We start from the raw sequence: 13,639 nt of genomic DNA, 5'->3' as shown, positions 1-13,639 counted from the left end.
TTTTTTTTTCCACTAACTTATAGACCTTTTGCTAGGTCTTGCACTTTTTTTATGCATTTTGGCAGTTGTTTATGCTATGCCTAGGCCATTTCAACTATTGCTTCAAATAGCAAATTAATATTTTTGTTTATATAATGAAAATGGTACATGTAAAAAAAATATACTAAAAATTGTTGATATTACATAGTAGAATACTTATGTAACCTTTATTTTGAAAACAGTGATCAAATATTACATTATTCGGTAACGTCTTAGGTCTAAGTAGCAAAAAAATAACAAAATAAAAACTAAAACTGCCATAAATCCTTAACCAGGTAAATAGTTCGGACTGAAATTTTATCCTGAGTGTGGTGTGACCATATGCTACATTTGCACCGATTTTTATCAAATTATATGAACGGTGTTTTACAGGTGTTTTTATTGTTGCACTATGAAGTCAAAGTTTCACTTAATTTGAATATTCAAAGTAAATTATTTTCCGTGGATGCGGAAAAAGTAAGATTTAAAAATTTACACAACAAGTTAACTTGATGTGTACGCTATCAACCCGTATAAGTGGCGTTTTTGGGTCAGCTAGGTTGGCATTACCAGGATCTGTGCTTATCGTTAGAGCGTATTTTTTTGCAATAATCGAAATATGAGTAAAAATATGTAACAAAAAATTAATTTTTTAGACGCGTCAATAATAAGCAATTAGGACCGAATTCTATTTGAACATTTTTCATTTTAAATAAGAGTACAAAATTAAAGAAATAAAATAAGTCTGTTTTGTTGTAGAAGACGACATCTTGATTTTCTATCCTGAAAATAACAAAACTTTAAAATCAGAATTTTTTTTTACTTTGCAACTATTTTATAAATATTTTAATTTCAAATTATAAAAAAATATTAATGGCAGTGAAAACTTAATGCAAAATATTTACCTACTATCGTGTTTCATTGTGTGTACTTATTAGGACAACATTTTTTATATCCACAAATATAGTTACCATGTTCACCTAGAGTTGAAAATTTAAGGAGTCATTTAATAAATTTAAACAGTTTAGTTAATACCGTTAAGTTGATATCCTCGTTTTTACTAGCCAAAGATTAATTTTTCAAAATAATTAAGGATAAGAAAATTCAATAACAGTTATCACAATCGACTTACATTTAAACGGTTTTTCTACAATAGTCTTACAGCATTTTTTGTGTCCACAGACATAATATCCGTCGTCACCTGCATAGTTAAAAAATAATAATATGTTAGAATCGGCAAAAAAAAGAACTATCAGAATAACAAATACAAAAGCATTAAAAAAATAGAAAATACAAAAGCATTACTGACAAAACTGCAACATACATTTAAAAGGTTTTTCGACAATTGTCGTGCAACATTTTTTGTGTCCACAAACATAACTTCCGTAGTCACCTTTAAAAATTATTATGTCAAAATTGGCACAAAATTGGCTCAAAAAAAGCCATTTGTTAGAACAACAAATACAAAAGCATTACTGACAAAACTGCAACATACATTTGAAAGGTTTTTCGACAATCGTCGTGCAACATTTTTTGTGTCCACAAACATAACTTCCGTAGTCACCTTTAAAAATTATTATGTCAAAATTGGCACAAAAAAAGTCATTTTTTAGAACAACAAATACAAAAGCATTACTGATGAAACTGTAACATACATTTAAAAGGTTTTTCTACAATAGTCGTGCAACATTTTTTGTGTCCACAAACGTAACTTCCGTAGTCACCTGTATATATATAAAAAACTATTATATTAGGATCGGCATAACATATATTTAAAAAAATAAAAAATACAAAAACACTATTGTTAAAACTGTAACTTACATTTAAAAGGTTTTTCTACTACTGTTTTACAGCATTTCTTATACCCACAAACATAACTTCCGTCGTAGCCTAAATTATATATTTTATCTAAATATTTTTTGCTAAATATATCTTGATTGAGAAAATAAGTTTTTCAAAAAATGTAATTTCGATTTACATTTAAATGGTTTTTTTCTCATTTTCATAATATGATATGGATACAAAATGAGTTAGTTTGTATCCACATATTTCTTTTGAATTCACATATGGATTATTTGCATCCACATATTTCTATTAGAGTTTCTATCCACATATTTTATTCTAGAGTTTATATACAAACTTTTATTCAATTTTTAATGCATATTTATTTTCTACGGCTTGTTAAAAAAGTTCAATTGTCATTTTTTGTTTTTATCTTTTATAGCTATTTTTATAAAACGTATAAAAGTATATTTATTTTTATACTTTTTATAAATATATACCTATAAGAAAAAAAAAGATATATAAATAACATACATTTAAATGGTTTTTCTTCGTCTGAATAGGACTTGCAACATTTTCTATATCCACACATATATTTTCCAAAATCACCTAAACGATTATAAAGTAAACTTACATTATTTTAAATCACAGCTAAATTACAATTAATTAAATTATTACAACTAACTAAGTTACAATTACAGTTACAATTAAATTATTTTAAATTTTTTCAATTACAATTCCAAAAAATTATATTTTTTAATTATTGTGTTAAATTTAACTTGAATATATACATGCTTGTTTATTAAATTTTCTTATTATTATATACTTATATTGTATTGAAATCAGGGAGTTTTAATTAATTAATCTTCTGGCAGTTTTAAGGGTTAAGAAAAAATGTAAAAGTTACTTACACGTAAACGGCGGAGTGTAATCATCAACTTTATTATCTTCTTCACAACTTATAAAAGTCAATGCAAATAAACAATAAATAAAAATCATCTGCATTTTTTTCCAATGAAGTCTAATAAAAATAAAATCTGGTAAAAAGGTCAGAGAAAAGGTTAATATGCGAATTTTTTTTTTCACTGTGTGAGTGTAATTTTCATTATGTGACTGTTTATCCTTAAATACTAAAAAGACTTCCTTAAAAACCGCAAAAAATTCAATCGCCAATGGCTTTCTTGCTTACGAATAATAATTGGGTTTATTATTAACAAATTACTTATACTGTAAGTATTATATATTGAGAATTTCGTATTGTAATTTGACTAACATTTGCATTGCGTTTTTTCAACAATTATAATGTAATTATGGCTATTTGTGTACCGTAAAGTATTAATTGTTATACTTCTAAACAACGTTGTGCAAGTTTTATGGTTTTACTAATTGCTTAGCTTTATTGGTTGTTTTTCACAATAATAGCTACAAAATTAGGTAATTAAACTAATACAATTATAAACGCTGCAGATGGCTATGTGTCGTTAGCTCTCCCACTCTTTACGCACTTATCACATCTATTTATTTATTTATAATAGCTGTCCTGAACCGTAAATTTTCCCACAGTTTTCCCACAGTTCACACACTTTTCATGTAAGTAGACAAATAAGCTTATGCTAGTTATGTGTATAGTGCCTTAGTTAGGTAATTCAATTAATAGTATTAATTGAACACTCTTACATAAGTGCAATATCTGTCCGCTTTCTCTATGCTATCTTTCTAACTCAACTTCTTTTGACTTTCACTCTATTATCCTTCGTTCTCCCAAAACTCACTCACTCTTGGTCTGCGAAGCGGGTTACGATGCTCCTTATGGAGCTGAAGTTGTCTTTGCTGGCTAGTTAATCTGGCCCTCTATAAGGCAATTAGCTGGAGGAGGTTAAACCACAATACCATGTAAGTATATTTAAATATAGTAGCTGAAAAATAGCCTGGTAGTTTAGAGAGAAAAGCATTGTAAAAGATTCCTCCAAAAAGATTAAGTGTAGGTATCCTTGCAGTCCTAAAGTCACCAGGTTATGCAAAGTTTCTTGAATGTTATCATCTTGATTGAAAACAAATGATTTGTTGAGTTAATAAAGAATTCGTACGGAAAAGTGAATTAAAGAGTTGAAAAAAATGAAATTTCGGTATATAAATATTTAAAAAAATTAGATTTTAACGCCGCAGAAAAGTATATAAACAAACTTTCAATCATTGGAATCGACCAATGTCCATACAAGTTCTTGCAAAAACTTGGAAAGATGACCCAACTGAATGGCAATGAGTTCAATACCATGATGTTTATAATTATTCAAAAAAAAATCTTAGATTATTTTCTTTTAAGGCTATGGATAATTACGAAGCATTAGATGCTTATAAATATTTTGCCTCTGACTAGGTGCAGGTGTTTTGAAAACACAAGCCGTCTGCTTTCAAAATAACAAAACCATCTTAGTCACCCGAGTTGACTCATAATATCAAAACCTACGCGCGCGTAAAGAACATACGTGCGCATACTTGTAGGCAGAAAATGTTAAAACTTTATAAGAATACATTCATAAGTTTATTATATGAAAACACACAAACAAGTGTTTTTTACATTTCTTTTCGTTAAATTTCAAGTAGTTCTTCAGCAAATTTGAAATTTAGATTGCTCTTGTAAAACAAAAACAATAAAATTCTTAAAAGCTTTTTAAATTTCTTTTGAAACTTAATAAAATCATAAGCGAAGTATTTTATACTGTAAAGTTGCCAATAGTAATCATAAGTTGCCATTAGTAACCATGAGTAGTGAAAAATCAACAGAAAATATTAAGAGAGTTTACAGCATATTCAAAAGACCAAGTTTTAGAAAAGTTATACCATTATAAAAAGTTTAGGCAATTTAAAAAAAAAAGACAAAAGTCAAGTTAAAACTACTAACCTCCTTTAAAGATATTTAATTTTCAATCTGTAAAAAATGCTTCTTTATAAATTACTTTATAGAAAAGCAGATTGCTGGACATCATGCAAAAGTCAGAGAATTAAATAAATTTTGCAAAAGTCAAGGAAATTTGAATAATTTCATCAGAAAATTAGATAATTTCTATAAGAGTTAGGGAAAATTCATGAAAAATGAACATAAAAGTACTTTCAAATAATGTTACATAGAAGAAAAACAATAGTTATCGAATAACAGTAGTAAGCAATGGGAATCAGCACAATAATTCAACTAAGTTTTTGCTATTAGGTTGCTGCAAAAATAATCTCGTTTTTCAACCGTTAACTTTGAACAAACATAACTCAGCATAGAATAAACTTTATTAATCGAAATAAGAACCATTACAATCAACACATTTTTGCCAACGAGAAACAAGTTTATTTATGCCGGTAGCGTAAAATTCCGAAGTCCTGGAAGCGATGAAGTCATCAAAGGTTGTTTTGACATCGTCTCGGCTTTTGAAGCATTTCTCGTGGAGGAAGTTGTCGAGATGCTTGAAAAAGTGGTAGTCGGTGGGCGAGAGGTCCGGTGAGTATGGTGGATGAGGCAGAGTTTCGTAGCCCAATGCGTTCAACTTCTGCAGGGTCGGTTGTGCGACGTGCGGCCGGGCGTTGTCGTGGAGGAGAATTGGTCCCTTCATATTGACCAATCTCGGGCACATACATCGGAGCTTTTGATGCATTTTGTCTATTTGCTGGCAGTACTTCTCTGCCGTAATCGTCTCGCCAGGATTCAGGAAGCTGTGATGGATGAGACCGGCTGCAGACCACCAAACAGTCACCATAACCTTCTTTTGGTGAAGATTCGGCTTCGGGAAGTGCTGTGGGGCCTCATCGCGGTCCAACCACTGCGCGGAACGTCGTCGGTTGTCGTAGAGGATCCATTTCTCATCACACGTCACGATCCGGTCGAGAAACGGATCGTTTTTGTTGCGCAGAAGAAGAGCAGACGATACCTCAAAACGACAATTTTTTTGATTTTCGTTCAGTTCGTGCGGCACCCATTTGCTAAGCTTTTTTGACTTTCCTATTTGCTTCAAGTGGCGATCAACTGTTGAGTTATGAACGTTGAGTTCTTCCGCAACCTCTCGTATGGTTTTGCGCGGGTCGGCTTCGATTAAGGCTCTCAATTGATCGTCATCAATCTCAGACGGGCGTCCGCGACCCTCTTCATCTTCAAGGCTCTCCTCACCGCTGCGGAATTTTTTGAACCACCACTGTGCCATACGTTCGTTAGTGGTTTCTGGGCCAAATGCAGTGTTGATATCGCGAGCTGTCTCGGCAGCTTTTCGGCCCATCTTGAACTGGAACAGAAAAATCGTGCGAATTTGTCTCTTGTCCATGATAGATTTGACGTCCTGTAAAAAATGACTAAATTATTATAAAACAAAACCAATACGATAACTAGATCAAGCGAAAAACGCGCTTTTAAATAACATATAGCATGACATTTGCCAATAATAAATTTATTCCAAAATTCATCCAAAAATATAAAATATGAAAAACGAGATTATTTTTGCAGCAACCTAATATAAAAAGTAAAAAGTTTAAAGTTCTGCTAATATTGTGTTGAGACATAGAAATAGTAGACTTAGTATTAAGTGATTTGGTGTCATAATATATTTTCTCAGTATAATTATCAAGATCTATATTGCAGATGATAGAATTGATAATCAAATGAGTTGTTGTTTTTTAGGCACTGTTTCAGCTGCCTTCCCCTATCATTTTATGATTGATTTTGATAGAGAACATGTTGCTGATTAAGAATCGTATAAAAACATTGACTTAAAAATTTGAAAAAAGCACTCTACTTTTATGTTGAAGTTTAAAAAATTACACTAAAAACGATAATAACACTGTACAACAACGAAAAAAAAACGGAAATGCTATTGACTCTACCTTGTGTATTTTGATTTGAAAAATTGAGATTACAAAAATTATGCCCGTTTTGTGGTGTGACCCACCAATTTTGGTCAAATTCACATTTTCAAGTTTTCAATTTTCACTATGAAAGTTGTCAATGTGATTTTTAATATATTTATTAGCAGTTGTTTATGATTTATTTATTAGCATTTCTTTATCATATACCTATTTGTATTTGTTTAACCTTGTATTAGACTAAATGTAAGTCTGTTTTATTTTAGATAAACTACAGTTAGCCAAGTAATATATAGATATAATACAGTGTATATTGAAACAAGAAATGCCCAGAACTTGTAAAAATCAAGCCGACAACTTTTGCTACATTTGTGGCGAACTGACTTTAAAGAGATGCAGACTAAGATTGACACCACATGTGAGAAAACTGTATGAACTATACTTTGGTTGCAAAGTCGGCGACCAGGATAAAAACTGGGCGCCTCATGCGTGCTGTGTGAGGTGCGCTAGTTCACTATCGTCGTGGGCGAACAGGACTGGTGGAGGACCAACATTTGGGGTGCCAATGGCGTGGCGTGAACCCCAAAATCATTGCTCAAATTGCTATTTCTGTTCTGTTAACATATCAGGTCGCAATTCTAAGGGTAAGAAAGCTATAGTGTACCCAAATCTACCTTCAGCTATTCGTCTTGTTCCTCATTCGGCTGAACTCCTTGTTCCTGAACCTCCATCGGAAATCTTAAACACGGACAGTTCTGATTCAGACGAAGATACTGATGACGATGATAGTTACGAGTTGCCAGAAGATACAGAGCGTAAACCCCACTTCATAACAGGATCTGACCTGAACGATCTCGTTCGAAATTTGTATTTAATCGCTGGCTTCTCGTCTCCAGGAGTGGCATCTGTTGGCTGTTGATGCAAGAGTGTCGTCATTTAGAAAGCAATTTCGGGAACTGTAGCAATACTTCTCTATGGATGAAGAACTTTGCTTCTGTAATGACATCAGTGGATTGTTTGATGATCTAGGAATACAATACGATTCATTTATGTGGAATTTGTTTAATGACGCATCACTTTATAGTATTAAGGCAGTATTACTGCATACTGGAAATGTGCTGCCTTCCATTCCCATAGCACATTCGGTAACCCTGAGGGAAAGCTATGTGAATTCATTACTTATTCTGGACAGAATTAAATACAGAGATCACAGATGGTCCATATGTGCAGATTTGAAAGTTGTTGCTATACTAAATGGATTGCAGGCTGGTTTTACTAAGTACATGTGTTTCCTCTGCAAATGGGATAGCAGGATGAAATCAGAACATTATATGAGGAAATATTGGCCACAACGAGAAACATTTGAGGTTGGTTCCCATAACGTCACTCATGAACCTCTTGTGGATAAAGAGAAGATCATCTTGCCCAATCTTCACATCAAGCTTGGAATCATGATACAGTTTGTAAAGGCGTTAGATCACGACAAACCAGCATTTCAGTATTTGCAGACCAAATTTCCTAAAATCAGTGACGCCAAAATTAAAGAGGGCACTTTCGTGGGGCCCCAAATACGAGAACTGATGCTGGATGAAACGTTTTCGGGAACGATGGATCAATATGAACTTGCAGCATGGGATGCATTCAAACGGGTGTACCAGGGATTTCTTGGAAACATATTGCACCAAATTACGCTGATTTGGTAGACAGATTAATTGCATCCTATCAACAACTGGGTTGTAACATGTTGCATAAGCTCCACTTTCTTCATTCCCATCTTTCCTTCTTCTCTGTCAATGGAGATGTATATGATAAAAATGGCGAGCGCTTTCATCAGAGTATTGCCACAATGGAAAGCAGATACAAGGGAAAGTGGAGCCCCGCAATGCTTGCAGATTACTGCTGGAATTTGCAGCGCGATGAACCCGATGCAGCATTCAAACGCCAGGCTAAATAAAATTAAATACAAGGAAACAATTTGTGTTAAAAGTGATAATAAACATGTTCATACACTTATTCATATGTATAGAAAAATGCATCTTACGTTACATCTTTAAATCGTTTTTACAAAAAGTTGTGACGTGCTACAGCATAACTGATTACATATTTGGAATAAGCACGTCTGAATTAATAAAGATAACCTAATTTGGTTCTTGTTTTTTTCAAAAAGTTAAAAATTGTTATACAATGTAATTACCATTTTCTTCATACTCAATTATGATTAGTAGTTTTTTGGTATTTTTTTAAGTTTTTTTATTATAACTATAAGGAGCAACAATGATCATTTGTTTTCAAATTTTTCTAAAACTGTTTAATTATGACTATTAAAGCTGTATTATTTGCATATTGTTTTTTGTTTTTTTTCTATTTTTTATTTTGCTGTTTATATAAATTACAATTCCCTTTCACAAAAAATAAGATATAATTACTAATGTATAAATAATAAACAGACAGGGGCTCAAAGAAGATATGGATGGCAAGATACCAACTTAATCTTTTCATAGAGCCCCTACAGATCATAACAATAATAGCAATATATGGTTAATAAATCAAGTAGAAACTTTAGGAGAAAAAAAAATGAAATAGTAAAAAGAAGATATAATGTTTAAGAATAAAACTAGAGAAAAAAGAAGATGTATCAATTAAAAGTACAAAACTCCCTCAATTAGTCAAAAAAGAAAATATAATATTGAAAAAGTAAAAAATTTTTATTTAATATATATATATATATATATATATATATATATATATATATATATATATATATATATATATATTGATACAAATAGTTAAGAAGAAGATATAATATTAATAGCTGCTAATAGTCACAAAAGGTCATAAAAAGAAGATATTTAATACAAATTTCCAATTAAATATATGATATCATGTTCAACATATAATATATAAAGATTACATTTAATATTTAAAAATACAAACAGTTAAATAATCAGATATAATGCTTAAAAAACAATTTTTTGTAAACAAAAATAAAAATTAATCCGTAAGATTTAAAATGTAAGTTTTTGTTTGACATTGAAATGAATTTAAAGATTTTGCTATATTTAAATTGCCTTTCAGAAAAGAGTTCCATAGCTTGGGACCCTTATAAGTTATCATATATTATGTGTACTTGTTTACTTTTTTAGGTAATTTACATGTGTTACTTTGGTTTATTCTTAAGAAATACTTCTCATTTAGATTTTTATTAAATTTACTTATAAAGATTTCAGGAGTTAGATTATTGGTATATTTATACATAAAGATTAGGTGTTGGTAAATATTTATCTGATATATGTTCATCATTTTCATATCCATCGTTAAAGGTTTAGTGGTCCCCCCTTTTTTTGTTGTATATAATTCTTCAAGCATGCTTTTGTAAGGAAAGAACTTTTTTAAGTTTTGTTGGTTGACAACTGTTCATTGCCGTATTTTACATTATCTATTAAATTGGTGTAAAATTTACTGAAAACTGTAAAATTATATATAAAATTTGATTTGAAATAAATGTCTGCTGTATTTTACAATTTTTTCTTGATTTAATGACGTTATTGATTAATGAAAGGCAAAAAGTAAGGAAATTTTTTTTGCTAAAATCGAACTTTTTAAAAATAAAGTTAGCCATAAAAATAAAGTACTTATGACTTTAATGTCATAAATTCCACCGCTATTTTTAAATAAGTGCGTTTAAGCCGTAGCGCAGTTGTTAGCGTTACGGCTTAAACGCACTTCCGCCCCCCCCCCTTCCCTAAATCGTCACACACCCATCCCCTAAAATCTCTTTATACACAAGCTCAAAAGACAAGCTAACATCTACTTTTGTTTTTTTTTTTTTTTTTTTTTTTTTTTTTTTTTTTTTTACTTTTGCTACTTTTGTTGCTTTACAAAAGTAATGTAAGTAAAAGTAACACATAACAACTTGAGCGTTTTATTATTTTTTTTAAAAAAATGCGTGATTCTTGAACTGACTATAAAAATTTGACTAAAAGATGTGCATTTTTTGCTTGTGGGTCTTTATTATTTTATATTTTTTGTTGAAATGTTTAAAGAATACCGAAATACTACGATGATAAAACATATTTTTGAAATAAAGAAATTAATTTTTTAAAACTAGTAACACTTCAAGGCAAAACTATTTAAAGCAAAGCCCATAAGTTTCTAATTGATTCTAATAGATAACCCTAACCCTGACCCGAACCATGTACATTTAATTGCGCAAATCCCTATTTATCAGTCGATGTATGTACATCTAAAAGGTTTCAATCCCTATTTGTCAGTCGATGTACGTATGTCTCAAAGATTTTTATTGAAAAAAAACAAATTACTCATCAAAATATTTAACTGAATTAAAATAAATTTCAATAATGGCGACAATAAAAACCGGCATGCGTAATTAAAAAAAAAAGATTTTTTAAACGAAATAAAATTCGATTAAAAGACAGTTTTAAAAAAAATTACCGTTTTTTGTATAATATTTTATACTTCAACACCAAATTAGAGTACTTTCATCAAATTTTCAGGTTTTTGTTTTTATACGATTATTTATTAAAACTCTTTATCATAATTAATCATAGAATGATATGGGTAGGTAAATAATAAGGGTAGACAACTGAAGCAGTGCCGTTTTTTACATAAAGCTGATAAATAAAAATGATACTTTTCTCTTCTCTTTTTGATCGAACCAGAAATTAGAGTTATGAAATCAGTTGGATTAGGTAATGCCATTATTAGCTATACCCAGTTTCCACGTATTCTACTTTTAAAAATTAATTTTCCGAAAGAAACTCCATAAACTTTAAATCCACATTAGTTTTCACATCTTTTTGAGTAAATAGCTACACAGCAACTTGTTAAAATATTTTAATTCTTGTTAAAAAATAAAATAGTGAATAAATTTCCTGACAGAACATACAAATATCTCAATGTTTTTACTGGAATATTTCCGAATATTTGTTTTTTCTGCCTACAAGTGTGCGCGCTCACCTTTTTTTGAAAAAGAGAATGTAAATACTTGCTAGTCATCTATATTCGTATTTATATGTATATGTGTATCAAAAAAATATTTTAAGACACAATAACTCTTAAGCATTTAAAAGACTTCTTTTTTTTAAGCCGGTGTTTGCGTTTTAGAACGAAAATTTGTTTTTCCCAACTAAAATGATAGCTGTTCGCGGCAAAGATGATGACGTTTTTCCGACTGCAAGGATAGTATTTAGGCAAAGTTGGACAGGTGTCCAGAGAGAAAAAAATATTAATTATATGAGAAGAAAACGAAGCTACTATTCTCATTAAATTATTAAGAAATTACCGTTTTAATTTAGGTATTATTTTCTCTAATTTCTGGTTGTATTTTGGGTTTTAAATCTTTAACTATTGTTTTTATTCCTAGTTAAGATATATAAACACCACATAATAATATTTTAGATATGTCAAAATCTTTTCAAAATTTATTATTTTCTATTATAAACGTATTTTATGCCTATTTCTAATTAATGGGTTAGTATAGGTTTGGAGCGACTTAATCCGGATCATGGAGAAAGGTGATCAAAAAGGGCTCTAGCATCGACTCATGGTATTAGTAGTGGGTGGATCCTCTAACAATTGGACCAACTCACCGGATCAATTTCAGCAAGACGAACAAGTTAAATGATCTTTAAGCCGCCTTAATCAAGGCCGTTAAGCTGTAGCCCCCTCAGCTGGTTGACTTGCCTGCGGTCAGATCTTAAACGACACTTTACAACAAGGAACAGGGCGTTAGAACAGCAGATTAAACCATATCAAAGTAAATAACCATAGTGATAATCTAGACTTAGGTGTGGGGAGTGAATGAATGAATGCCAATATCAATTCATGGTTTTGGTAGAGAGCGGTCTCCTAACCATTAAAACAAAACGCTGATCCAATTCAATCCCAGAGAACCAAACAAGCTAAATGATCCTTAACCAGCATCAATCATTGCTAGTTCCACGGTAGCCCCCTCAGCTATTTAATCTTATCTGAGGTCGGAACATAGCCAACACTTTACCCAAGAAGCAGAACGTAGCGCCAGAGTGGTAGCGCCAGCCACACCAGAACAAGCAACTATAGCGATTGTGTAGGAAAGGGTATGGAGAGTGGCTATTGAATAACAGTATCAAATTCTGGTGTTAATAGAAAGTGGAGTTCCAACCATCAAAGCATCCACTGCACCAATTTCAGCGAAGCAAACTTTTTAAATAATCTTTAACTCGCCTTACCCAGCCGGCAAATAACGTTGAAATAACGTTGAACTTACGTTGAAACCTAACGTTGAATTTACGTTGATTTAACGTTTAAAATGAAAGTTTTTTTCAACGTTGATTTATCAACGTTAAATCAACGTTAGGTTCAAACGTTATATCAACGTTGATTCGACGCAAAAAAACGTTACCATAACGTTGAAATTACGTTGAAACAACGTTAAGAATGACAGTTTTTTTAACGTTGATTTAACAACGTTAAACCGGCTGTTAAAAAACGTTTTGTAATCACAGAAACCGTTGATGAAAACTGAGATCATCATCAAAACGTAGTATGCATGTCCAATAGTGCTGTTGCACTTCACTATTACATTATTAAGGTATATTACGGATATTAAATCTACTCATAATCTATACTTAGACTATTTAGAGCTTTTTCAGTTTAGTTTAGTTAAAATAGTATTATTAAAGCAAGAGATAAAAGTTGTTTTATTGAAAAATATATTTAAATATTACATATATTTACATATAATTGAATAAGATCTACAAATAATTGAATATAATCTACATATAATTGAATAAAATCTACACAAATTTCTTCTCTTTTCCATCACCTTTTTGAAATGGAGCGTATTTTAGAAAATCAAACAATATTCCATTAATCTAGGTTTCTTTTGCTTCATTGAATACAATAAAAGAAGCTCTAAATAAAAAAAATATATTAAAAAAATCAAAAATGGCAAACTTGAAAAAAATATAGGGAATGGAAAGGTGTTACAACTTATAAAGGT

At 30.8% G+C, this 13,639-nt stretch overlaps 2 protein-coding genes and 1 long non-coding RNA gene across 3 annotated transcripts; all 3 read right to left on the bottom strand.

The window, feature by feature from the left end:
• Window positions 1–704: 704 nt before the first annotated feature.
• LOC136089341 (uncharacterized) lies at window positions 705–1,001 on the bottom strand. The gene is made up of 2 exons (XR_010642963.1): window positions 924–1,001; window positions 705–801 (listed from the first exon to the last, which is right to left on the bottom strand). It is a non-coding gene; the product is annotated as an uncharacterized LOC136089341 (long non-coding RNA).
• Window positions 1,002–1,106: 105 nt separating this feature from the next.
• Window positions 1,107–2,875, bottom strand: LOC101237164 (keratin-associated protein 21-1). The gene is made up of 7 exons (XM_065815991.1): window positions 2,712–2,875; window positions 2,335–2,409; window positions 1,840–1,908; window positions 1,674–1,742; window positions 1,514–1,582; window positions 1,343–1,411; window positions 1,107–1,219 (listed from the first exon to the last, which is right to left on the bottom strand). The coding sequence occupies exons 1-7, from the start codon at window positions 2,803–2,805 to the stop codon at window positions 1,107–1,109; spliced, it is 558 nt and encodes a 185-aa protein (XP_065672063.1). The 5' UTR covers window positions 2,806–2,875.
• Window positions 2,876–5,013: 2,138 nt separating this feature from the next.
• On the bottom strand, window positions 5,014–6,197 carry LOC136089404 (histone-lysine N-methyltransferase SETMAR-like). The gene has a single exon (XM_065815369.1). It carries the CDS (start codon window positions 6,099–6,101, stop codon window positions 5,082–5,084), a length of 1,020 nt encoding a protein of 339 aa, XP_065671441.1. The 5' UTR covers window positions 6,102–6,197; the 3' UTR covers window positions 5,014–5,081.
• Between the last annotated feature and the right edge of the window lie 7,442 nt (window positions 6,198–13,639).

The sequence above is a fragment of the Hydra vulgaris genome, chromosome 13 (assembly GCF_038396675.1).
Source record: "Hydra vulgaris chromosome 13, alternate assembly HydraT2T_AEP".
Classification (NCBI taxonomy): Eukaryota; Metazoa; Cnidaria; class Hydrozoa; order Anthoathecata; family Hydridae; genus Hydra; species Hydra vulgaris.
Note: the sequence above shows the minus strand (reverse complement) of the source record. Positions and strands in the feature narration are given on the sequence as shown.

Excerpts from the sequence above, each read along its gene's own strand:
- LOC136089404 (XM_065815369.1), bottom strand. The coding sequence starts at position 6,101 with ATGGACAAGAGACAAATTCGCACGATTTTTCTGTTCCAGTTCAAGATG.
- LOC101237164 (XM_065815991.1), bottom strand. The coding sequence starts at position 2,805 with ATGCAGATGATTTTTATTTATTGTTTATTTGCATTGACTTTTATAAGT. Across the intron at positions 2,410-2,711 it reads TTACACTCCGCCGTTTACGT|GTGATTTTGGAAAATATATG; the intron begins GTAAGTAACTTT and ends ATAATCGTTTAG. Across the intron at positions 1,220-1,342 it reads TGTCGAAAAACCTTTTAAAT|GTGACGACGGATATTATGTC; the intron begins GTATGTTGCAGT and ends TTAACTATGCAG.